The sequence below is a fragment of the Pogona vitticeps genome, chromosome 2 (genome assembly GCF_051106095.1).
Source record: "Pogona vitticeps strain Pit_001003342236 chromosome 2, PviZW2.1, whole genome shotgun sequence".
In the NCBI taxonomy this organism is placed as follows: domain Eukaryota; kingdom Metazoa; phylum Chordata; class Lepidosauria; order Squamata; family Agamidae; genus Pogona; species Pogona vitticeps.
In genome coordinates this window covers 150,291,966-150,318,838 of record NC_135784.1, presented here as the reverse complement: position 1 = coordinate 150,318,838, position 26,873 = coordinate 150,291,966, and the positions used below count along the sequence as shown (strand labels likewise).

Genomic DNA, 26,873 nt, shown 5'->3' with positions numbered 1-26,873 from the left:
TGTAACCTGCGATGGACTTTTCCTCCAGGAATCTGTCCAATTCCCTTTTAGGCCAGATGCCATCACCACGTCCTGTGGCAAGGAGTTCCACAGACTAACAACACACTGGGTGAAGAAATTTTCTTTTGTCTGTTTTCGCTCTTCCAACATTCAATTTGAGCGGATGTCCCCTGGTTCTGGTATTGTGTGAAATGGAAAAGAGCTTCCCTTTATCCACTTTATCCATCCCCTGCGTCTCAAGCATATCCCCCTTCAGGCACCTTTTCTCTAAAGAGCCCCAAATGCTGTAGCCTTTCCTCACAAGGGAGGTGCCCCAGCCCAGTCATCACTTTAGTCACTTCTGCACCTTTTCCAGTTCCACAATGTCTTTTATGAGGTGCGGCAATCAGAACTGTATACATCCTTGTTACAGTGCAAAATGTAGAAGGGGAGTGCATAAATACAGGACAACGTAAGAGATCTATGAGCAGCGGTTAGCTAATTTATCTCTTATTGTGTCTCCTAACATGCATTATGTTCAGCTATAACACCTCGGAGGAAAATGCACAACCAGTGTGAGCCTTGTCCATTGAAACAATGCAAATTCTAGCTTGATGGCAGTTTATTTTTGTGTTACATGGTGTATACAGGGCCACATAGCTGTAAATAGACACAAAATGTAGTATTATTGTATTTTAGCTGCTGCTCAGCTGAAAAGGCCATTTCAATAGTAGTGGTAGTAGCCTTCCATGCCATTAAGTTTATTCTGATTTACTGTGGTTCTTTCTGTGGTTTTCTGATTGAGTGTACTCAGAAGTGCCTTCTTCCAGGGGACCCTGGGTCCCTGCAGCTTGCTCAAGGCTACAGAGCCTGGCTCTGCTCCTAGGAGGCACAGTGAGGAATCAAACTTCTCACCATACCCAACTCCTTGAGCTTTCCAGCTGGACTATATAGAATCAGTTTAAAAAGAAAAAAAGCTAGTCCCTGTCCACAGGCTTACAGTCTGAAAGGATGGAAAAGGGGATGCACATAAAAGAAGAAAATAGCTATTTATCCTTCAGGAGCACATTTGGTGGCGTTGCCCTACTTCCTGCCTCTTTTCACTGGCTAGAATGACAGTTCAAATAAATAGTTAAAATAACAAGGCAAGCTAAGAACAGGCCGTTGCTAACGAACTCAGCCCTTGGGATGTGCATGTAATCTCTGTATCTCACACTCACTCACTCACACACTCACACACACACACACACACACACACACACACTCACACACACACAGAGTCTGCCCACAGCAGTGCAAATGTCCAGACAGAGGAGAGTTTGAACATGTGGAGTTTTTTATTGCTAAGGGATCCATGCGGTTGACAAACCAGATAGCACAAGAGTGCCTTTATAGGTCACGCCTCCCACCACCTTACAGTGGAAACAGACGATGGTTGCATCAAGACCCAGTTTATTGTTACAAGATAAATGTTGGCCCTTAATGCACAACAGCTTGCAGCGCCTAATATCTGCCACCACAAGAATGCTGTGGCAGTTCTGGATCTGGCTTCCCAAGAAGGCACTCAGAACAGGCTGAAGAGAGGGTTGCTAACAGCCATGCTGTCTGCAAATCTGCACACAAATAAAAAGAAGGGAGAGAAATATATCAGTTCCTCTGTTCCTCCTTCCTGTTCAATGCTCTAGCAAGGGCTCCATTATAGCAGGAGATGGTTGCCTAGCTGTTGGACTGAAACGCCTCTAAGTCAGCATAGCTGATGGCAAGGAATTATGGGAGTTACAACACAGGGCTGGGATGGTTACAAAGATGCATTAAAAGTGCAACCATACAGATAGGTGAAAAACTGTTTCAAGATATCCTTTTTTAAAAAAGAAAAAAAGATGGGATTGTTTCTTATAGGAACAACTGTAATGGAAGTTACTTGGAAGTAAGTCCTATGAAAACTGACAGCTTACTAAGTCAAATAACTTAAAACACACACCATCAATTGACTATATATTACAATTTCTTTTATACCACTGATAACTGACTGATAGTCCTCCCAGCTTGTGGGGAAGAATTTTAAAGACTCCTTGGGTGTTGTGTGACGTCTTCCCTCCCGAGTGCCAGGCCCTGTGTCTGCCTACACTGAGCTCCTTCTGACCTGACAAGTGGTTAAGGGAGGAGGAGAGGTCTCCCGGGTTCCATCCTTTGGAGCCTTGGCTTGAAAGATGCAATGGGTCTGCTGGGATGAGGATCATTGCCTATAGTCTCCTCAAGAGATGAGAAGCATTGCTCCTTTTTTGTTTGTTTGTTTGTTTATCACAGTTTCCAGCTTCTCTCATGGAATTCAAAGCCATGGAGAGGAAGGCCCTCAAGCTCCCGAGTCTCCTAAATGGAAGGGATAGAACGGCAGAAGAGACAGGAAGCAGATGTGCAGTCAGAGAAAGAGCACCAGCCCTGCCACTTTTAAATCTACTGAACGGCCCCTCAAAGTGATAGTATTTGTGTATCTGCTACAATGACATGGCCTCTCTGGTGTATGTACAGGAATAGGAATGTGATTATGAAAACATTTATATGGAGATAGATACCTGTAGGAAACAAAGAAATACACCCTAAGACTTTCTGTTCTCTCTTGGTGCTTCTGTGTAGGTACACCCAAAGTCAGCACACCCAAAAGTATATTCAGAACTTCATGACTCAGAATTTGGAAATGCTATTGCTAATGCTAATTGATGCCAGTAACGTTTGAGGAGATAAGACTTTCATCCTGTTAGTCGTTAATAATGTATTAGTCCAATTCCACTGTTGTGGGGCATTTTTGGTATGGTTACATAACTCTTGAAAAAATTAATATAATACTGGAAGTATTATATAATATCTTATATAATATCTTTACTTAATTTCATTTTCTAAGCTCTGATGATTTTGTAAAAGATTTTACTCAGCATAAAATGGTGAGAAAATGCTGGACATTTCTCCTGCAACAAACAGGGCCCTTGATGGTTTGACAGCAGCTTCCTCGAGTCAAAACGGCCAGGGAATTCCCAGATTTCCATGTACACTTTTTCTCCTGATAGGTACTGTATTCTTGCAATCAGTAGTCATAGTCTGAATCCCGTTTTACAAATTATGGCAGTTCCAATCAGGGGAGGGAAATATTTGGGCCTTCAAATGTTGTTGGGGAGGAAACAGGGAAGAAAGTATTCTATCTGCAAAAACTAAAGTCACACAGTCCAGACAAAGGCTTATCACCTCATCTGCTATGTGAGAGAAAGACATCTTAGAAAAATACAATACTCCAGTAATAGCTGAGAGCAGGTTGGTTCTGCCTTGTGGAATGGATCAAACTAGTTCTGTTATACTTTTCTTTGCAGTGTATTGCCATTTAGTTTAAACATTCAGAGGTTATTGTCATCCAATACCACACAGTGATGATGATGATAAACCATCAAGTCAATTCTGACTTATGGCTATCCTTTCCAGGGTTTTCCAGGTAGAGAGTACTCAGAGGTGATTTACCCTTCCCTTCTGGGGGCGCCCTGGGAGTATGCAGCTTGAACCTCAAGGCCACACAGGCTTATACTGACATATTTGCACTTCGGAATACCTGGGGGGCAAACCTAGACATTGCAAAGGATACATGAATTCAGTGAAAGCTACATTGCCTCTCCCCAATGAGAGCTAAGAGGAGAGGGATTCAGAATGTGATGTAACTGAAGGCAAAAGTACTGCCGCAGAATTCATGGCATGATTCCTCTTGAAAGGCCCAGTGGCTTACTGATAGTGTCCATCATAGTGCACTAACAGAACACAGCCATGAAAATCACTTCTCAAGAAATAAATTCTTATAAATTCCTTCCTCCCAGCAGCTTTCCTTCTGGAATCCCCCTCTCCATTTTAATGCTCGTGAAGATCAAAAGCCTTGCAGGCTGAAAATCTCTCACGAAGAAATGAACTTTGCATAGGAAGCAGTGAGGACTAACTACCCCACCCACTGAAGCAAATCAGGGTTCAAAATAAGCAAGCCTCCCACAATCAAAACAAGGAATGCAGAGGAAAAGGACCAGATCTGGTTAAATTGAGACTAGCATCATCCAGTCAGCAGGAAAAATGTGAAGTGCTGAACCAAGTTTTTTTGTTGTTGTTGTTTTTTTTTTTTTTTGGTATGGATAAGCCCAGAGTTCCCATCTTGCCCTTTACAAGCAGCTGCCAATGCAGTGAGGTTGGTGGTATGGAAACTAGAGCACAATGACTCTCCCCCACCCCCTGCCAGGTTTTGCTGGGGAGAACCAAGCTGGTTGCACTTGTAAATGTATGCTTTCAGAACATCCAGTCTCGCTCCAACTGAAGGATGTGGAGGCTCAAAGGCCTTCATTCTGGATTACATGGGGAGACTGATTCTCGGCTTCCTTCTGTATGCTCACTTGGTCATTGGGCTCCGCAACAGGGGATGCCTTTGCACCCTTATCCAAGGTAAAGCATCTTCCAGCTTGGCTGACTGATCCTTTGGCAGCCACCAGCCAATATCTTGGCCACAGGTCAATGGTACTCTGTACTCCTGATTGGGATCTAGGAAAGCAGGCAAAGAAATTGGGTCGTTAGGTAGGGGAAATGCAAGGATATGTGGAAGACTGGAGAAAAAGGTTAGGCCCTCCAAAACCTGCTGGAATCCATTGACTGAAGCACAAACTCAGTGGAGGCATCAACGCATAACAAAGCAAACTTTGCTGTTCACTTGAGTTTTGCTTTAGCAGTGTCCCTTTGCAATGGATGGTGAAAGTGTGGCCATCTAGATATCTGACTACAAATCTCATCAACCTTAACTGCCACACCTAGTGATGAGGGATGATGGGAGGCAGTGCAAGGACATCTGGAGGGCCACATCTTCCTTATCTTGGCCAAACTTCTCTTGAACAAATGTGTCCTTTCCACCTGAGCTATACAGCCTTTCCTGCTTTCAGCCATTTCCTTTCTGTCAATCAATGTCTCCTCTTTCTGGGCCTGCCTGAACTGAGTGCCCTTCAGGTGTTTTTGGAGTACAGCTTCCATTATTCCTGAACATAGCCTAAGATGGAGACATCTGATGTGATCTGTAGTCCAAAACCTCTGGAAGAGCCTGGGATGGGGAAGTTTGCTCTACTTGTTTCCAAAAAGAACTAAGGAATACTATGTCCAAGCTTGATAACTCTTAGCTGTTGGTGCTCTGCTTTCAGCCAGGAAGGTAAAACAATCCATTTAAAAAAACCCACTCAGCAGCTATTCAGTCAGGGAAAGCTTGCCTAAATAAAAAGGCTTTTGCCTGCTCGCGGAAGGACAGCAAAGATGGGGCCAGCCTGGCCTCCTGTGGGAGGGAGTTCCAAAGTCTGGGAGCAGCAACAGAGAAGGCCTTCTCCTTTGTCCCCACCAAACGCACCTGTGAATGTCGTGGGACTGAGAGAAAGGCCTCCTCTGATGATATTTACACCATAGCTGGCTCACAATGGGAGACGTGACGTTTGAGACAGCTTGGACCCAAGCCATTTAGAAATACTCTTGAACATCACATTCCAACATGATTTTCATGAAGGACTGCATTTTGTTCATACATTCAGAATTTAACTACAAATGAGCAACACACGTTGATTTCGTGCCATGGAATGTTTCTTCTTCTCTGCTGTCCTGAAGGGTTGGGTACCGTCAGTGAAATGGGGAAGGGACTCTAGGTTGCCTCTCTCTGGCACACAACAACAGTTTCCACTTCAGAGAACTCAGGCAACTTTAGCCCTCTTCCTTTTACCAATCCTCCTTCCCAACATGCTCTTGGGTTGCCCATTTTCTCTGTACACAATTGCCATCCTGCAACAGCTCCTTGTCCCCAATCTATACACACGATTCATAATTATTAATTTCTTTCTAAGCATGGCTGGGAAATGTGTGGCGCTTCAGTCCCACCAGCCCCAAGTAGCATGGCACATGATTGGGTTCTGCAATCCAGACTAACTGGAGAACTACATAATTCCCTAGCCTTAGCTGTTCCTGGATAGTAACTTCCTGGACAGTCAAAAGATCATAAGATGGGCTGCAATTTGCCCTCACCAGCTCAAAGAAATCCCAAAGTGTCCCTGTGTTTTTGTCCAAATCCCATCATTAACCCGGCTGCTGAAGTCCTTCACCTACATTTCTTGAGCTTCTTCCGTTTGACAGCCTCTTGATACCTCTCATAGCTGCCTTGGTGTACAGTGCCGTCATATCCAGCTGGTCCTATGGGTGGCAGCTTTGGATAGAAAAGATCCAGTTTGGGAGATGGTGTTCCCACTGAGGATGAATAAAGAAAAGGAATGGGGGAAACCCATCAAGTCATACAGCAAGATATCAAGTCACCTGGCAAAGTGCAGTGGAAATGAGGAAAGCATCTTTTAATAGCACCATAGAAGAAGACTGAAGGAGAATGATGCAGTTCAGTTTCTGAAGTGTAGAAGGCTGGCAGGGATGCAACAGCCTTTAGCCGTATAGCAAAATGAAACACGCAGACACCCTTACACACGGGGGTGGGGGGGGAACCGAGTCTTTTTTGGGCATGGTCCTTGAGGCCTGGGCAAGCTAGCATCTTTACAGACCAATCTCCCTAGGGCTTGATCACATGTGCCAGATTTACCGTATTTTTCCATTTATAAAATACCCCCCATAAACTTTTTAAACCTAAAAATTAAGAAAACTTAGCTTTGAGTATTCAGCCTCTGGGCTCAGAACGCTCGGACATTAGGAGTCCCTGTTGCATCTGAGCCTACAGGCTCCACCTCCAATGAGGTGTGTTCCAATTGGTTTGTTCAGTATCTGCTGATGTCAGTTCCATAAGGCTCGTGATTGGAGGAAGCCTGTTTGCAGAGGCAAGGTACCGGCCGGTTTGTTCTCTCCTCAGCTTAGTTTACTTCCATATAAAAGACACCTCAATTTTTAGTGTAATGGTTTTAGGAAAAAGCAGCATCTTATACACAGAAAAATACAGTATATTGATTCTGCTTTTTAAAAAATTATTTTATAAATTTATGTTCACAAGATGTACGGGTAATATTCATTTGGCCAGCCAATCAGTTCCTTCCCCCCCCCCCCCCGTTGCTGGGATGATTGCTTTAAAATGTTCCAACCATGCATTGCTGCTTCATTCCCTATCATTTCAGCATGTGTGAACTTTGCTGTCAATTTATTTACTTAGTTGGGTTGGGTTTTTGGACACTGTAGCCAAATCATAGCTACTGTGTCTATGAAAATTCTCTGTCATCCAGGTGAGGTTACCTGGAAGTTGTCATGGCAACTAGACTTCTTTCTTGTTTGGTTGACTAAAGAAGCAGCTTCTTCAGTCTGAGGAGAGTTGGTGGGAGATCTCTCATATATCCTCCACATTGGTTTCATTTCCCCCTCAATAGGCTTGTTAGAGGGACAAAGGACTTGGGGTGAGTGAAATCCTACTTCTGCAGTCCTTCTCCACCCGTGGTCATGGGTCATAACAGTCATTAACAGTGGTATTTCTGGTGAGTGTGGTCTTGATCTTTCTGGGGGAAAGGGCAGCATGATAAATAGGAGATAGACTGTATTTAAGGCCTCCACCCAACAGCCACTAAACAGGAGAACGGCCCAGCACAGGAGTGACAATGGTTCAGGACCACAATCAGCCATGTTCCTTCATTTGAAAGACAAAGGACATGCATTTGATAACCAAGGTGGTATTCATTTTGGACTGAGAAGAGGGCTGGTCTCAGAGAGGGGTCAGAGAGGCCCTATATGTGCACAGAGAAAATCCCTCACTCAACAGGGGTGGAGGCATTAGATACAATCTGTCTCCTATTTATCATGCTGCCTTTTCATCCACCCCCAGAAATATCAACACCACACCCACCAGAAAGACCACTGTTAACGACTGTTAACGACCCATGACAATGGGTGGAGAAGGACTGCAGAAGTGGGATTATCCCTCACCTCCAGTCCTTTGTCCATCTAAGGAGCCCATTCAGCCCAGGGGGAAGTGAAACCAACTTGGAGATTATATCAGGGGCCTCCTACTAACTCTCCTCAAACTGAAGAAACTACAGTACTTGGATGAGTAGTGAAACATTTCAACCTAATAAGAAAGAAGACCAGTTGCTATGACTCAATTTCCAGACATGGCTACTGTGCTTGTACCTTTACAAATATTTTAAAGGGATACTGATAGCAACTGCCACAGCTGCAGCAAAAACAACATGAATACATTGCTCAGAAGATAGCCTTCCTCCCTCCCTTTCAGGTATAAAGAATTTAAGTGGAAAGAGGGCTTGAGCAGAGAAAGGGGCATTTCCTGCTTTGAACAGTAAAGAAAGGAGAATTGCTTTCACATCTCATCTCTTTTTAAAAACCCTGCTCTTCAGAATACTGTGCAAGTGTTTAAAAACCTGATTCCTCCTTCTCTCAATGTTGTTCAAAAGGAGAAACAAAAATGAAAACGGAGAGCTGAGAAGGAGAGATACACAGGGAAATAAGGAAAGGGGAATGAGTGAGTAAAGGAGTGAACGGAAAGGGGGAGGAGGAGAGAAGGAAAAGAGGGGGAATTAAAGCAAAGTGAGAATGGAGGCGGGAAGTGAAAATTAAAAAGGGAAGGAAGGGCTGCAGGTAACATATATCACCAGGATGCACATTGACTAACAGTTGGAAGGGACAGGAAAAGAGCAATATATTACTTATGAATTATTTTTTAAAAAATAAAAAAATATTGGGGCAACAAAGAACCCCAGAAACAGGATGGCAAACAAATCAATTCAAACTGATTGAGCTGACAGCCATGTGAATGGGCCCAGCCATGTATATATGCCATGTGACCACATGTAGATTCAATAAAAGGATAAAAATAATGAGTATAACTAGGGCTCTTTTGGCACCTGTGATTGAGCTGTAAGTTAGAACCTATAGGGAGTAATGTAAGATACAGTAGTAGCAACCACTGTTTCAAGGATGGGTGGGTGTGGGCAGTGTTACATACTGAGTGACACAATCCCTGCTTCAACTAACAATGTTATCACCCCCTTGATAAAACAAGCTACTCTTAGAACAAAAGTTTGCCACATTCCAGATGCAAAGTCTGGTTTCTTTCTGTGTTCAGTGGATTTACCACATATAGCCTTGCTGAGGAATTTATGGGATTATGGTTTGAAAAACTAACTTTTTAAAGCTCTGATTCCAGCATTTTATTAGTCCTGCTGCTGCTGACTTGTTTTTACACTAGCCAAGAAGCTGGATACAGTTCTTGCTTTTCCCCCCTGGCCCAGGTGTGAGCCAGTGCATTGCTTCAAACACTGGTGGACAGCCACTGGCCCTTCATTTTCAGAACCTGAATACACAGGGCAAGGGGTCTGATTCACCCTGGGTTTATTCCATTTTAAGTAACAGCTTCTGCCCAGAAAGAATCTTGGGAACTGTAATGGCTGGGTTGCAGTACTAGGAATTTCATTGAAGACTAGTAGCCTCCTTCAGAAAAATAAAAAAAGGAGTTTCAAATTTCTCTGGGGTGGAGGAATGACTATTAAATTTGTTGAAGTACTTTGTGTGTAGATATACCTGCAGAGTGGCTCCGATTGGTGAAAGCCTGGGGGTCGGTGGGGAGACTTTAACGTTTTGTTAAATAAAATATCTCATCCCTGATGACTTCCTTACCTGGTGCTTCATATTTAGGTAATGTTAGCTTTTTGTCCTGAAAGGGCTCCTGATAGCCAAGAAATGTTAATCCAAAAAAAGCCATGATCCAGCTCTTATTTTCCCTTTAGGTCCCAGTAGCTCTGTAGGCTTCCAGCTTCACCTTTCTTCTTCCTGGCTTCCAAAGCATCTGTTTGCTGTGTTACCACGGAGATCTCAGCTTTGTTCCTACTACTTTGACCAATCAAAAAATGAGTGTGTGAGATGACAAGCGTGATGCATTAAGAGAGAAATACTTTGATGCAACTGAAAACCAATTTGAAGAAGAATACAGAAAAAAAGTTCTTCCCAACCTAGGATGCCAGTTCTTTTTCAATGCCACAATTTAATTAATAGATGGCTGCAGCACTTACTGGCCAACACTGAAGCATATCTGCATCTGACAGGTGCATTAGGCACTGTGGGTAATGTACTGTAAATACATGCTTCTATTCCAGGAAGGTACAACATTTTGAATAGTTTTTTAGAACCCAAACACTACTGTAGATTTAATTTGCTCAATGCCAACCACACAGAGTAGATTTCCACCCTATATGCTTTGTAGAGTTTACTGCTGAATAAATACACCCAAAATACAAGGCTTCTCTCCTCTTCCTAAGGCACTAAGAACCCTTACAAGAGAATCCAGACTGCATTTGTGAGTTTCCTAGGGCTGCAATGTTCAGCTGACAGACCAAGAAGTTAAGTCCTATTAGACACTGTAGGGCTTATGCATGAGCAAACATGCATAGGCTGGGCTGTAAATGGGGCTGTACTGATGCATTCAAAATGTTAAATTTTCATAATTGTTTATTTCATTAGACTGTATGTGTACAAAATATTACTTCTTTTGGTTTGATAGGGTGGATTGGTTTGATTTCTAATGGGTAGCAGTTACAAATAGTTACTATCTTTTATCTCAAAATCTACCCACTACTTCTCATGGTTATCCTGTGTTGGGAAAACAAGAAAGTGCCTTGTGCAGGACACTGATATGTAGAAATTGTTGAAAAAGAGCCTCTACTGAATTTACTTTCAGCACGGTAGATATCTGTTTACCCATTTCCCAGACAAGGCATTGAAGCACAGAGCCAAGGTAACTGCAGGATGTGGCAAATATACATAACCTTTCAGGGAACTGTCTCTTTTTGATGCAGCTTCCGTTCTTGACCATGACCCACTCACCCACCTTATGTTATGTGAACACCCCCAATGGGTCCCTTCTTCCTCAAATTTCACAGCAATGCAATGTCAGCTTAGACAGTTGAAACCAATATTATGAAAAAATAAGGCCAGCATAAAGCTGTGATTGCAGCAATGTGTTAACTAACACCCCATCACTGGGATCACAAATTAAATGTTAGTTTATTTATACCATGCAGATTCAACTTAAAGACTCATAACTTTTACAGTATGACCTAATTAATCAGATGGCTTCCACTCCAGTACTAAACAGTTCACATGCAATCACAATGCAAATAGTGAAAGAAGAAAGTGCTGGGAACACATAATACAAGATGTTCTGATAAAGTCATACAGCCAATTATTTCTGGCTTCTAAATTAGTTAAGTATAATGTGGTTTTGAAGACAGATAGTGCAACCAGAAAGCCTCCACTTAAACACACCTCAAATTATTATATATGAACAAAATTTAGTTAAACTGCCATTTCCGTAACAAACCCTGCTGCAAACCAATGCTCATCTGTGCAAAGTTACCTTTGGACTTCATATAAAAGCAAGAATACCTTTATAGGAGACAATATACAGCCTTGTCCTACTCCTTTCCCAATTTTGAACCAATCAGTTGTTCCATATCCAGTTCTAACTGTTGCTTCCTGTCCCACATATAGATTTCTCAGGAGAGAGATAAGGTGGTCAGGCACTCCCATTTCTTAGTAAACTCACTAGGCTTAACCAATTGGGGTCAGATGAAAGCCAAGGGAATATTGCCTAGTGGTTGCAAACCAGCTCCGCTGATGTTGAGAGTCGTAATTTCTACAACCCGGCGGCAGTCATGTTTCGTGTTGTGTTTTTATCTAACCCAAAACCAAATCAAGGAGATCAGTCTAAACCCCATAAAATATAAGTATTCTCTCGCGTTCTCCATAAACAGGGACTAGAGAAAAAAGGGCGAGGGGACACTCTGGCATGACGCTTCCAGGGCGTGCGCATTTATTCCTCTTACCGCTCTACCTACCCAATACACTCTTGCACCTCTATGGTTACTGCCATAGAGACGCGAAGGACAAGGTAGCGGAACAGGCACCTTCCTTTATTGACTTCTGGCCAGAAAGGAAGAGGAAGTACGCAGGCCCAGACGCCGGGCGAAGCCTGAACGAACTTTCGCGAGAGTCCCCCGGCGCGTGCTGCGTGCGTGCAGACACGCATGCGTGGTTGTCGACGGTGACGGCGGCCATCATGGCGGTGTGTGGCGCGGCGGCCGGAGCGGGAGGAGGAAAGCGCTGGTACTTCACCCGGGACCAGCTGGCGCGGAGCCCTTCCCGGCGGGCGGGGGTCGACCCAGACAAGGAGTTGTCGTACCGGCAGCAGGCGGCTAACCTCCTTCAGGACATGGGCCAGCGCCTCAATGTGTATCCCTTCGAGAACTAGGCCGTGGTTCAAGCTAGGGCTGGGGCCGGGCGAACTGAGTGCGCGTTTGGGGGTGGGGGGGAAATCAGGCTTGGTTGGCGAGCTAGGCCTGGCCGAGGGTTTGAGGGAAACAATTCCGCCGGGTTTTAGACTTAAGGGTTACATGTTCTGCTTAAGGCTGAGCGGATACGCGTGTGGACAAAAGCGCGGGGCGGGGAGAGAACGCCTTGGTAGGCCGCGGTTTGCGAAGTCTGTGGTTCGGCTCCGGAAGGGTGTTGGAGAGCGAATGTGAGCGTACGCGGTAACGGATGGTTAAACTTTTACTGTGGAGATGTTTTGAGGTGAAGCTGCGATGTGAGTGAGAAAGAGCAGAGGCCCCAAAGCTTCGGAAGCTTGAGCCAAGTCTATAAGAGCCGCTGGGTCAACATCTTAAGAGTGGCGCAAGAGGCTATTCATTGAGTAACTCAAGGCCGGTTCATGTCTTGATAGGCCTACTCAGTTCTTAGTGAAACTCTTGGTCATTTGGGATGTTTTAGTTCTAGTGTTAATTCATTTCATACTTTTTTAAAACCTCAACTATATCAGAAATCAGTAGGGGAACTGCTATTTGTAATTATGTTTGTGTAATTGTAAGTGAGCTGCAGTAATATTGAAGGTTGGTCCTAAATGCGAGTTGAAATAGCTTACATACTTTAGTATATTCAATTTCTTATTAGTATATTTAGTATATTCAAATTCTTATTAAATAGAGGAGGGTTGTCCTCTGTATTTTCACATGGCTGTGTGTCTTAACATAATTGGACACATTTCCTCTACAGTATACCTCGCTAAATTCAACATTGTTTCCTTGTAATTAGGGGTGCATAGGATTGCAGCTTACGGCTGAGGTATATCATGAGTTTTATGGAAACTCATGATTCCTATTGTGTGTGGGAAGAACATGTATAGCAACCTTATATTATTTGCAACTCAATTGAATATTTTTATACAAAATTAGCCTGCTTTTTCCTTTACTGTAAGCAATTAGATCTCAACTGACTATCAACACTGCTATTGTCTATATGCATCGGTTTTACATGGTTCAGTCCTTTACCCAGTTTCATCGGAATGTAAGTATCACTTAAACTGTTTCAGTTTTGCTGAATATTATTCTGCATTTATTATAATCTTATCAGGAGTCTAAGTAAATGAAAGCACTATAAAGTACTGTTGTGAGAGACCATTGAAAAACGTAGGATAGAATAAAATCCTTATAGACATTGTTTTAACTTGTAAAGCAGCTACGGGTAGGGATAATGTACTCTATTAAAATGCTTCTTCTGACTTAAAGGAATTCATAAGGCATCCAAAAAGCATGGATACATCTAATAAAACAAGTAGATGGATGTCTCACTAGGCCCATGTTGGTAATAAATTAGAATCGGCAAGGCAGCAGTAATTGGTGAAAATCTGTGGACAAACTTCAAAGCATTACCTACAATCATGGCCAAAAATATCAATACCCTTGCAATTCTGTCACAAAATGCAACCCTTCTCTCAGAAAATTCTTGCAGTTGCAAATGTTGTGGTACTCACGTGTTCATTTCTGTGGTCTGCATTGGAACAACACAAAAACAAGAAAAGTCAAATCTGATATAATCCCACACAGAAACCCCAAAATGCACTGGCCAAAATTATTGGCACCCTGTCTAAATTGTAAGAAATAATTGCTTTTCAGGCATGTGATGCTCCTTTAATTTGTATTTAGACACACCTGTTGCAAGTAAAAGGTGTGGACAATATAGTAATCACACTTACAGCCAGTTAAGATGGAGAAAAGTTGACACAATCTTTGTGTTGTATGTGACACTGAGCATGGAGAAAAGAATGAAGTGTAAAGAGTTATCTGTGGATTTGAGAGAAAAAAAATGTGGAAAAACATCAACAATCTCAAGGTTACATCTCCAGAGATCTTAGTGTTCCTGTGTCCACTGTGTGCAGTATCTTCAGAGGTTTACAGCCCATAGCTAACCTCTCTGGATGTGGACGGAAGAGCAAAATTACTGAAAAATTACAACGAAGTTTTGTTCAAATAGTGGCTAGAGAACCCAGATTAACTTCCCAACAAATTCAAGCTGATGTGCAGACAGGGTACAACAGGGTATTATCACAACAATACACCCACAACAAAAACATCCTGATCACCCTAATTACCCATCTCCTGAAAAGGACAAAAGCTGATCCCACAACTATAAATATTCAACTCCCAAACAGACTGCACCAGAGCACAGAGTGCTACTCCTGTCTTCTGAAAATGCTGGCCACAGAGACTGGCGAAACGTTAGGAAGAACAACCTTCAGAAAATGGCCAAAGAGACCAAAAAACCCACAACAGCCATTAGATCCTGGCCATGAAAGCCTTCACGAATACACAGTCCCTACAGTCAAACATGGTGGAGGTTCAAAGATGTTTTGGGGTTGCTTTGCTGCTTCTGGCATTGAATGTCTTGACTGTGTGAATGGTATCATGAAATCTGATGATTACCAAAGAATGTTGGGGCACAACATAGTGGCCAGTGTCAGAAAGCTGCGTCTCCACCAGAGGTCATGGTTCTTCCAGCAGGACAATGACTCAAAACACACTTCAAAAAGCACTCAGAAATGGTTATAAACAAAGCGCTGGAGAGTTCTGAAATGGCCAGCAACGAGTCCATATCTGAATCCCATAGAACACCTGTGGAGAGATCTCAGAACAGCAGTTGGGAGAAGGCATCCTTCAAATCTGAAGGCCCTGGAGCAGTTTGCAAAAGAAGAGTGGTCCAAAATTCCAGTAGAGAGGTGTAAGGAACTCCTTCATGGTTACAGGAAGTGATTGATTTCAATTATTTTTTCCAAAGGGGGTGCTACCAAATATTACATTAAAGGTGCCAATAATTTTGGCCAGTGCATTTTTGGGTTTCTGTGTGGGATTGTATCAGATTTGACTTTTGTTCCCTGTTTCTTTGTGTTGTTCCAATGCAAACCAAAGAAATGAGCATGTGAATAACACAGTATTTGCAACTGCAACAATTTTCTGAGAAAAGGGTTGCATTTTCTGACAGAATTACAAGGGTGCCAATATTTTTGACCATGACTGTAGATCAGATGCTTGCAGAAAAAAATGCCATATAGGTTTGAGGTCCTGAGACTGATTAAAAAGGACCAGGAAGGATTTCTAAAGAAAGAGATTTTGAAGCCAGAGCAGCATGGTTGAGAAGATCTTCCCAAATAAACTGTTTACTTAATGTGGGTGATCTAGAAAGGTTTGATCTGGTTTCTACTTCTATAAAACAGAGGATGGGCAACCTTGGGGGTGGGTTGGGGAAAACTTTTTACCTTCCCCAACTCCAGCTACACGATGGCCCCAGAAGTGGTTGCTTTCAGCCATTTCTTTAAAAAAGATAAACAAAAACAGCCTGGATGGGCACTTGTGGATTGATGTGTTATTCTGGGGGAGTGGAGTTTGGGGCTTAGGGGACCATCCCAGGTTCCTTATGCAAAAATCCCCCTCCCAAAAGCCTCATATATTGGAAAACATGTTGTGGCTTTTGCAGAAAAATGTCCTGGGAGGGCTGTATGTTGCCCATTCATGATGTAGACCTGTACTAAGTGGAGGTCAGAATAGCTCCTGAATTGACCATAAACCCAGCCCCGTGGTCTTCACCTGAAAATTAGTAGTAGAGTGCCTCAGAAAAACTCCAAAATGTGTTCTTTGAATTCTTGATAGAACTTGTGCATCTGATTAAACTATTGCCCTTTTTCGCACACATAATCTTGTAAATTACAAAGAGATGATGATATATTTCCAGATGCTTTTTTGTTTTGTTAGATGTGCTTTATAAGTACATTTATTTGGCACAACAGGTATTGAAATATGGATTGATTCTTTGTCTTCATTGTATTGGTAATATGTTTTGCGAACATTTGGACAATAAGTATGTTTGCTAGTTCTAAGGTGGTACAATTATGATAACCTCTCTGGGCATTTGAGGCCAATGAGATTTGCTGTCATTTGGAAGAGTGTATATTTATATATGTCTTTTTTGTGAAGTCTGTAGCACCAGCTGCCCTTTTCCTGGCTGCCAAGGTGGAGGAACAACCTCGAAAGTTGGAGCATGTCATCAAGGTTGCCCATGCCTGTCTACATCCTCAAGAGCCCCTTCCCGATACACGGAGTGATGTAAGTAGCTAAACATTTATGGAACATGCATAGTGCTCATCAAGTTAGGGAGAAAGAGAAAAAGAATACATCCTGGCAGTGCAACTCCCTTGTGCTTCATTGGATTTAGAGCGATTCAGCTTTTCAGAAAGTTAGTAACTAATACAGTACTTAAATTTTACTGGTGCATAGTGCAGAAAGCACATGGTTTTTGTAATCAAAATGGCTTCTCAGTCCTGTATGTTCCTGCTAGAGAATTGTGATTAAAAGCTAGAAATGTATTGTTTGCATTAAGGAGTGAGCGTTGCCTGCCAGGATCATCCTCTTATTTTTGACAGACACAGAAAAAATATTTTTGAAATACCATCCATTCCCTGCCCTTAAAAAAGGACGATTGTTAAGCACATTTTTTTAAAAATTGCCTTACAGCCCTTTCCGACAGGACCAGCACATCTAACCTTACCAACAAGGGGGAAACTTTATTCTGAAACTGCATTGGAGGAAAGGGCTGATTTTTAGCATGCAGTGGTAACTTCATGAGAATGAAGCAATTTTGGATTTTCTTGCAAGAAATGTCTCATAGTTCACTTTTTTCCCCTGGGAATGGGATGCTAATCCCAATACCTTTCACCATTTAATATGATAAAGGTTCCCCCTTGCTTTTTCCCCCTGCCTCCTCAAGAGAGTGTTAAAAATATGCAGGCTTGATACAGAGTGCCTCATCACAAGTAACCTGCCTGTCCTCTCAACCTCAGGCTTACCTGCAACAAGCCCAAGACCTGGTCATTCTAGAGAGCATAATACTGCAGACCCTGGGTAAGTTTTTCCAAGCGGACGGGCTGCTTCATGAATCTCAGACCCAGGAACGTTCCACCGAGTGGACAGTTTAACCCCAGTCTTCTTCACAGCTGCAGAGTTAAGGCACAGCTGGCCATTGTGGGAGAGCAACAGTCCAGGCAGCAAACCATGTCACAACTAATGATATGTTTGATATGTTTTGTTAAAGATGAATATATCAATATGTGCGTTTCTGTGCAAATATGAATATGCAAAAATTGGCATGGATTTTTTTCTCAACAGGATTCGTATTGATCAGGTTCCAGGCATTGATTTCTGAACTGAAGTCTTAGCAATTGTAGCATCAGCTTGGCAACCCAGGCTGGGAAATGGGTACTCAGGCAAACTAAAGATGAATGGTTGATGATGATGGATCTTGGTTGTAATTTTAAATTTAGAGGGTTTTAGCAGCTTAAACAGTATTGTTTTTTCAACTTTGGTATACATTGAGCACTAAATAAGTGAACTGTTCTATGTTCCTGATTTTTCTTGGTTATATGTATGAAATATCAACAACATTTTAATCAACAGCGTGCAAGGAAGTTAATCCTAACTGGTAATGCTTTTTTCAAATAACAAAGTAGTTTGTCAGACTGACTTGTTTCTTAACAGCAGGTATACTTACAACAGATACTGTTTTGCTCCGGGACATGGCCTAATTCAGTGGTTCTTAACCTTTGTTACTCGGATGTTTTTGAACTGCAACTCCCAGAAACCCCAGCCAGCACAGTTGGTGGTGAAGGCTTCTGGGAGTTGCGTCCAAAACTCCTGAGTAACCCAAGGTTAAGAATCAGTGGCCTAATCCAGTATTTTTTCTCTTCTGAGCCATTACCCCTTATGGTTATTCATACCGTACACACAAAAGTTAAGTTGATTTGCAGAAGTACAAAATTACTCCCCTTAAAGTTTACAGAAATAAAAGGCATATAAGAAGTAAGTTCAGGCTTAGGTTATCTTTTCCCTTCAGAGAAATATGTTTGCTTGTATTATTTCTGATGATAAACTTTAAATAAATGTTGGGGTGTTACATGTACATTAGATACTATTCAGGTTCACTACTTTTGGGGTGGGTTTCAGCATATTTTTGGTTGGGAATATGGTTGCTTTAAACGTTAGTGCCTTGTAATTGTTTTTGTAATAGATAAACCCATTTGAACCTAGGAAGAAGTCCGGGTTCCTTTCTGATTGCATCTGAGTGCAGATTGTGATTTTCAATGGGAAAAAGAAAAATGAACCATCTCCTTTGCCTCTCAGGAACCAGAGGCATGTCTGGTATGTAGAACTGGAAGCATGTCCCATTCACAATCTAACCATTCTCTGTTTTTCTTTTAAACAGGGTTTGAGATCACAATAGATCATCCTCACACACACGTGGTGAAGTGCACACAACTAGTTAGAGGTAAGCAGCAATCCAACTACTGTAGTGATTCCACTATAGTTGTTGTTGTTCGGTTGTGTCCGACTCTTCGTGACCGCATGGACCAGAGCACGCCAGGCTCTCCTGTCTTCCACTGCCTCCCGGAGTTGGGTCAAATTCATGTTGGTAGCTTCAGTGACACTATAGTAGTTGTTTACAAAGATGGCTAGGATTCCTAAATGATAAGTTATTCCTAGGAAAAAGTTGATTTAATGAAGTAGTGCAGCAGGCAGGAAATAACATTCTTTACTAACAAAGTTCCATCTTCTCTGCTGCCTAGCCTAATATGGTGGCAAATTAAAAAAATTCAAAATGAAAAAAGCTAGTTATTTATGACAAATATGTACAGTGGTGCCTCGCTTGACGACGTTAATTCATTCCAGCGAAATCGCTGTAGAGCGAAAACGTCAAGCAAAATAAAAAAGCCCATTGAAATGCATTGAAAACCGTTCAATGCATTCCAATGGGCTGAATACCTGCTCCTCCAGTGAAGATCCTCCATACGGCCGCCATTTTCGGGTGCCTGTTATGCGAAAAATGCCTCCTAAAAATAGCAGGGAGCCATTTTGAGCAGCCGGTGGCCATTTTGAAAACCTGACAATCAGCTGTTTTGATCGTAGTAATGCGAAGAATCGGTTCCTGAAGCAGGGAACCGATTGTTGCAAAGCAAAAAAACCCTATTAAAACATCGTTTTGGGATCGCGAAAACATTGTCGTGAAGTGGATTTGTCATTATATGGGGTAAATGTTAACCGGGGCATGACTGTATATGAAATTGAAGGACATCCATAATCAGTACACTGCTAATTGATTCAGTTGTTGTTCCAGCAAAAATGTACTGCATGTGCTAATGTGAATTTCCTTTTGTTTTTCAGCCAGTAAGGATTTGGCACAGACCTCTTACTTCATGGCTACCAACAGGTAAATTTTAAACTTGTTTCTTGTATTTTATATGGGAATGGAATTTGTAATCATTGCAAAAACTCTTTTTCAACTCTTTATAGAAGAGAAAAACAAATTCAGCAGATGCATTTGGAAATTGGGCTAACATATCACTTTGGATTTGATTGATGGTTTTTTTATAATAGTGGCTGAAATTTTGGTGCTTAGTATAGTAAGTTGCTCTAGAGTAGGCACATTAAATCAGTAGGGATCAGGTTAGTCAACTCCTAATTTTCATTGATTCAACGGGCCCTACTCTAGTTGTGATTCACTTTAGCTTATATAATAATCTTAGAACTGTAGAGCTGGATGGCACCCCTTTGACCAAGATTTTCTCTAAGGTGCATGTGACTCTGCCTCCTTCTGGGTAGCTTTCCTCTGCTTTCTCCACCCAACAATCATTTTCAGCCCCTTTGGTGCATGAGAGAAGCAGAGCTCCACCCAGTGGGGATGAGAGTTATGCCCTGGATCATCAAGTCCAGCCCCTTTCAATGAGACACAGTGGGGAATCAGACCCCCAGCCTCCCAGATGCCTAAACCACTAAGCTATCCAGCTTAGTAGGTCAACACAAAGTAGGCCTGTTTGAATCAGTGGAACTTGTGGAGGAATCGGCTCAGTAAATTCTCGTTGATTGCAGTGGACCTGGTCTAGGGCAACCTGCTGTAACAGGATTTTATTTAGCATGTTCAAAATGCTACTTATTCAGCCATATTTATTTGTTTTTGTGAACAGATTGGAGGGCACGGGGAGAAAGAGCTTTTGTAAATATTTTCCTGCCCTGTCATTTAAGAGCAGTTGTTTCTTGTAACAGGTGATTGCTTTTTATAAGTTTGAGCTAAAATTACTTTGCTACTAAAGAAGACTGCATATTTTAGCTTAGATACCACCTTTAATGCTTAATTTGAAAAAAAGAATATGTGGTTGCTCTTAAAACATGCCAGAATCTTAAACCAGGAATTGCTTTGGCTTGAGTGGTCTTTTTCTGATCATATATTCTCCACAAGTGAAAAGCCTTGTGTACTTCAATTTAGTATTATTGCAGAGTTCTTATTTTTTGTTTTCCTATGTTACAGATGTGATAATTCACATCTAGGCTTTCTTCTCATTGATAAGATACATATTCTTTTCAGTTGTATTCCAGAAACAATACTACAACCTAGCTTTGATTTGAAGGTGGCTTTGTTCAGTGTATTCAGTTCTTTTACTAATTTTTGCTGCATTTTGAGTAGGTCTCAAAAGAATGTTGTGATTGGTGCAGCATTCAGCATCCAGAGGATTTTACTATTTATTAAAATAGTATAGAGAGGTTTGCTAAGATGGGTAATGTCTGCTAAAATTTTAGAAGCCAAAGAGGAGATGTGTAGGCTTCTTAACTTGAAGTGTAAAACAGAATTTAAAATGCAGAATATAATACATGTAACCTTGGTTATTTAAGTCAACTTGTAACTATGGATCTAATTAATGTGTGGGAGACAAAGTATGCATTTGTTCACCAAGATAATTTTGGAAAAGGATGTGATGAGACAGAAGAAAATAACCGAGGCTTTGTCCTCTGAAACAAGTCGCCTGCAAATCCCATTACCATACCAGTTGCTTGTCTGGCTGAACCTCTTTTTCACCTCTGGCAACTAGACTGAGGAAAGGGTAGAACAGCTACTGTGTATTATTTTCTGTCCATCTAGCACCATTTGCAAATCTGTACCATTCACTATAACTGTCGTACATCTTCAGACAAGAATTTATTGGAATATAAATGCAATTTAAGTGAGACCATATCTTCTCCTTGCCAGAATCTCATGTCATGTTAGGTTTCTGCACACATTTCTTTTGGCTGTTGTAGAGCTGATAATAAGTTCTGCAACTAGTTAGTTCTGAAGATGTATAATTGTCTCCATCTTGTTAATCTTAACATAATTGCTGGATGGCTGGCTGTGATGCAAAGTTTATGGCAGTTGATTAGCTGTAACATAACAGGAGATTCTTGGCACCTTTCAGACGGGTGGAACAAAGTCTTTTGAAGGACCAAGATTACCAAATCTTTTATTGAAATTACATCCATATCTTGATACTCTATGTGGAATTAATTTGAAACATAGCATTTTATCCTTCCCTTTCTGTAGGCCATATGGGGGTCCTGGAGCTCCAGGCTGACAGGAGCTCCTGGAAAACCTCACAGGAAAAATCCGATCTGGAATTGAAGTTGGTCAGGAATTGTTTGAGTCAGGCAGGCTCAAACATGCAGGATAACAAACGTTTTTCAAGCTGAGGGATGCCCACTTTCTGCAGTGTGTCCAGCGGGCGGTTGTGTGTGCTGCTGCCGTTCAGGCTTGGGAGCTTACAGCTTTCTGTTTCTCTCTCCCTGCTGGTGATGTCAGCCTTCACCTAACCACCTTCAGCCTGCAGTACACCCCTCCCGTTGTGGCCTGCGTCTGCATCCACTTGGCCTGTAAGTGGTCCAACTGGGAGATCCCAGTATCCACGGACGGGAAGCACTGGTGGGAGTACGTTGATGGCACTGTAACTCTGGAACTCTTGGATGGTAAGTTTGGAGCAAGGCCAAGTATGTTCTCCTGCACAGTAAGAGGTATTCCATTAACTTGATATCTTATCTCTAAGGGATGTTCTCGCCAAGGTTTATAGTGTCACAGTAGAAAGTAAAAAAGCTTTAAGTGGGATGAATTCTTTAACTTAAGCCAGTGCTGTCAGTCATGGGACAGTTCCATTGTTTGCAAGCAAGGGCAGAAGTTAAAACCATCTCAGACGCTACCTTGAAATATTCTGTTTCTCACTTCCTGGTGTTTTTGTGTTTCTTTTACAGAGTTAACACATGAATTCCTGCAGATCCTTGAGAAGACACCTAACCGATTGAAACGAATAAGGAACTGGCGGGTAAGGTCCTCTGTGCATTCTGAGCATGAATTGGTACAGCTAGGTAAGGCCTGTAGTGCATTAGGATTATGCATGAAAAAGGACACTGCTTAATCGGTAAGGCCCCCTTAATAAAGATCCAAATCTAGTATAAAAGAATGAAACAGATCCTAGTTCAGTAAAAATCGGTTGCATAAATGGACTAGCACATACTAAAGAATCCACTAGCTATCTATACTGAAATAATGATGTTTGAAAGACCAGGAAGAATAAAAGTGTTTTAGTTTGGCACCAAAAAGATAAGTGGCAAAAAACCTGCTATTTCAGTAGTGCAGATGTTTATAGAAACAGTGGGGCTTCAGTTAAAGGCTGAAAAACATGTCTAGGGGCTCATTGCTGCTTCAGGTAATACAGTCTGAAGCCTTTTAATATTCATTTGTCAAAAGCCAATATTTTGAAATGGTCCCAGAAATGGTCCCAGAAATAAATTGGGAGTTACTGCAGGCAAGAGAGAATGCTTTCTGCTTGGGACTTTCTTGGGGAGAACATTGGCTGTTGCATGCCTTTGAAATTAATTGAATCCTCTTTGCTGTGAGCCAGAATTTGTGAATGAAATGTATTTGGGATGTAAATAGCTCTTCAGCAGAACAGATAAGCTGCAGGCTTACGTTATCCGATCTGGAACTGAAATTGATCAGCAGTTATTTTAATCAGTTAAGCTCAAACATGCGGGATAACAGCGGTTTTTCAAGCTGAGGGATTCCCTCTTTTTACAGTATGTTCAGCGTGTGATTGTGTGTGTTGTTGTGGGGTAGCACAGTTTGGGATCTGTCATGCCACAAGTTTTGTGTGTATTTATTTAGGCCTGCCAAGCAGCCAAGAAATCGAAGACGGATGACCAAGGTGATGATGACTGCCTCTCTGAACAGACCATCCTCAGCATGATCTCCAGAAGTGCATCTGACACAACCATTGCAGGCCTGATGAGCATGTCGACTTCCTCCACTGCAGGAGCCATGGCATCTCTTCCAGCGACAGCAGGGGATTCTCCAGGGGATTTCGGCAGCACAGATATGATGTCAGCAGACAACTGGATGGCTCAGCATCCTCCACATAAACTGGATGTCAGCCACCGAGCAAGTGAAATATCTGCCAGCTCTGAACTCTCACACCATGAAAGCAGCAGTGGCTCCTTCTCTAAGCAGAGCATTAAGAGTGCACCAATAGCAAAAGTGTCATTGAAGGAGTACCGCGCCAAACATGCTGAGGAGCTGGCTGCACAGAAGCGCCAGCTGGAGAACATGGAGGCAAATGTGCGTTCTCAGTATGCCTACGCTGCCCAAAACCTACTGGTGCAGCAGCAGCGGGAACGAGATGTTCAGCAAGAGAATAACCCATCTCCCATCATCTTAAAAATCCCTTTGGGCAGCAGTTCTGATGGGTCTGAGCGCCCCCCTGCTGAAAAGGCTGACAAACCTTCTTCTGCTCTGAAAATGCGGCTGCCAGCACCAGGGGATAAACCTGCACTTTCTTCCTCCAAGCCAGAGGAAATAAAAATGCGCATCAAGGTCCCCACGACTCCCTTGGATCGGCACGGTGCATCTGAGGAAAGTAGTAACAAGGGCCGGGGAGACCATAAAGACAAACATAAGGTCCACTCTTCTAACCATCACCATCACCATAACCACCATTCCCATAAACATTCACATGCCCAGCCTGTCACCAGCGCCAAGCGTCCAGGGGACTCCAAGCATACTAGTCAGAGTGGTATTGCCTCCCACAAAGTTGGCTGTGTCCCAACCACTTCCTCCCGTAAGAGACCACTTTCTGAGGAGGCCTCAACTGTGGCCCATGAACATCAGCCCAAAGTCAGTAAGAGTTCAAAAGGGCCAGCAATGCCATTTCCCTTCCCGCAGCATCCTGGACACAGCTTGGATGCAGCTGGGCTGCCTTTTGCACAAGGCAACAAAGGCAGAGGGGCTCATGGAAAACTGGACAAGAGCACTTCTGGGGCCAATGGGCATAACATGAACCAAACCATTGATTACCAGGATACAGTGAACATGCTGCACTCCCTGCTCAGTGCACAGGGTATGCAGCCCACTCAGCCACCCACCTTTGACTTTGTACACTCATATGGGGAATACTTGAATCCCAGGGCTGCTGCGAGTGTGGATAAGCCACGACCTCCTCCTTTGCCCTCAGAACCTCCCCCTCCCCTGCCGCCTCTTCCCAAGTGATTGCCCCTTTTAACTACTGAGGTTAGGCTGTCGTCTCCTGAAGGCAGGTTGCTCATAGTGATATCCACTGCCTTGTGTGAATGCCCTCCCTTTTAAAAAATGTTTTTATTATTGTTACCAGAATGTGGAGCCCTCTGAAGCTGTGAAGAGGCATGCCCATCTTTCTCTGTGTGCTTCCCCCACAACCCCTTCTTGTCCAGCTGGAAAGAGATGAGTATCTTTCCTGTCAAACTGATCTGTAGTTGAGGGGAATATATTTGAAGGTCTTGAACAACTGGAGATGGCACAGGGCTATTTAAATTGCCGCAGTCTTTCTTCTAAAAGACATTTTAAAATAATTTAAAATAAGTTATATGTTCTTAGTATTGATTTTATTTTTCTATGATGGACAAAGGAAAGGGTCACAGCGAAATTGAAATGGAGGCGGGGCTCTGTTCTTACTGTCTTCTTCCGGTGGAATTTGCTTCCTTCTAAATGGAGGCAATGAAGGTATGGAAGGAGGAAAGTGTATGGATACTGACGATAAGCATAAGGTCAGGTGAGTGGTAGTAGTTTCTCCCTGCTTTGGGTTTGGTTGCTCACCACTAGTGCGAGTAGTGACAGATACAGACGTATTTCCAAAAAGAATGTTGGAAACTGTGTGTTAAGTGCTACCCTTGTTCAGTCCTTTTTTATTGAGCAGGGACTACATGGAACAGTGACTCCAAATCTTGGCCAACCCAGGTGTTCTGGGACTGTAATTCCCAGAAGACTACACTACCAGTTGTGCTGGCCAGGATTTCTGGGAGTTGCAGTTCAAGAACACTTGGGTTATCCAAGGCTGGGAACAGCTGGCGTGGAGCATAGCTCTCTTTTTCCTCCTTGAGTACACTGCTTCCATTAGAATTCCCCTTTGTTATGCTTACCATCTCAATGAAGTCATTTGAGTATGACTAGCTTAGGCATTAAAGTTCAGATGGAACTTTGTGATCAATGTGGACAGGACTGTATGCTCCTGCAGAAACTCCTGCAAGTGCCTTCAAAAGAAAAGGCAGCTGCAGCAGCCAGTCAGGAAAAGTGGAATACTGGTTTAGGAGGAAGAGGCATTGAAAGGGAAGCAAAAAGCCTATGTGAATGTTAGAAGAGTAATCGTGACTCTGGGATGCTTTAAATTGTATTTAAACTACATTATGAGATATGAAAATTTCACACTGTGTAAGAATGGGAAACATTTTTCAAAGTTTGTGTCAAGACCACAATAACGAAATCAGGCACATTTGGATTAGAGGAGTGAAAATCTGGATGAATTTATGACAAATTGTTTGTCTTCTCATTTAAACATGTTTACCAACAGTACAAAATGGCCTGCTTTGCATATGATCTGTTTTAGCTTGATTCCTCGACAGGTGGGGAGATTGGTCTGGCAAAAGTCCACTTCAGAAATATATTCTGGTTTTTAAACTTCAGTACAACAGAAGATGTATGACTCAGACCTGTTCTCCATGCAGTTAAAAATGAAATGGGCTAGTCTTTTAAAAGTGGTGACATATTATGTTTTTGAAGATCATATGGGAGCACTTTTCATTCCAGAACATTCAGCCTTGATTTGAATCATAACAATTGAACAGAACACTTGGAGATGGCACTCTTAAATTTTTTTATTATTATTTTTTTTGGGGAGTATACATTCCCTGGTTCAGCAAAGTGTTTCAGGATATTCTTGCTGCTCTGAAGGAACTTCCAAATTGACATCTCAGTAAGTGTTGAGTGTAGAATGTGGTTATTTTCTTCTCAGTTGGAATGGAGTAACTTAATACATATCAGTAGAGGTCTGCTCCAGTGTGTTCAATAGCTACTAAAGGTTGTGAACAAACAAGGCTAGTTAAGGTCTGCAGTTTCTTTTCAGAATATTTAATTGCTGCAGGTTTTAGAGGGTGCATCATGTTTAAAACAAAACAAAAACACACTTGTCTGTGGGTATCGGTTTGGTTTCTACTGAAGTGTTTTCTTTGAATTTGGAACAGTGATTATTTCCCACCACATCTGGATTTCAACACAATGGTATTTTGTCTATTGATGGTTGCAAACTTTGGGCCTAGTTTTACATAATCATTCATAAACTTTCTAATTCCCAGCTCATATTATTACTATTCTAAGTTTCAATAAATGTACTGTCTCCA

At 42.3% G+C, this 26,873-nt stretch overlaps 2 protein-coding genes across 8 annotated transcripts; one reads left to right on the top strand and one right to left on the bottom strand.

Annotated features, from left to right (window-relative positions):
• Positions 1–1,293: 1,293 nt before the first annotated feature.
• On the bottom strand, positions 1,294–11,959 carry SPMIP11 (sperm microtubule inner protein 11). 4 transcript variants are annotated; one of them, XM_072990843.2, is made up of 5 exons: positions 11,841–11,959; positions 9,625–9,834; positions 6,121–6,258; positions 4,389–4,533; positions 1,294–1,592 (listed from the first exon to the last, which is right to left on the bottom strand). In XM_072990843.2, exons 2-5 carry the CDS (start codon positions 9,707–9,709, stop codon positions 1,544–1,546), a joined length of 417 nt encoding a protein of 138 aa, XP_072846944.1. In that variant the 5' UTR covers positions 9,710–9,834; positions 11,841–11,959; the 3' UTR covers positions 1,294–1,543. The 4 variants fall into 4 exon arrangements, with proteins under 4 accessions (XP_072846944.1, XP_072846943.1, XP_072846945.1 ...); XM_072990842.2 differs by having other exon boundaries at positions 9,625–9,837; positions 11,841–11,927; XM_072990844.2 differs by having other exon boundaries at positions 11,389–11,875.
• Positions 11,847–26,873, top strand: CCNT1 (cyclin T1). Of its 4 annotated transcripts, XM_020785721.3 has the most exons (9): positions 11,847–12,234; positions 13,260–13,341; positions 16,302–16,430; positions 17,165–17,225; positions 18,583–18,645; positions 19,539–19,584; positions 21,982–22,145; positions 22,425–22,495; positions 23,338–26,873. In XM_020785721.3, the coding sequence occupies exons 1-9, from the start codon at positions 12,062–12,064 to the stop codon at positions 24,712–24,714; spliced, it is 2,166 nt and encodes a 721-aa protein (XP_020641380.3). In that variant the 5' UTR covers positions 11,847–12,061; the 3' UTR covers positions 24,715–26,873. The 4 variants fall into 4 exon arrangements, 3 of the variants coding, with proteins under 3 accessions (XP_020641380.3, XP_078240491.1, XP_078240492.1); XR_002299874.3 differs by lacking the exon at positions 21,982–22,145 and having other exon boundaries at positions 12,010–12,234; positions 23,338–25,107; XM_078384365.1 differs by lacking the exon at positions 17,165–17,225 and having other exon boundaries at positions 12,030–12,234.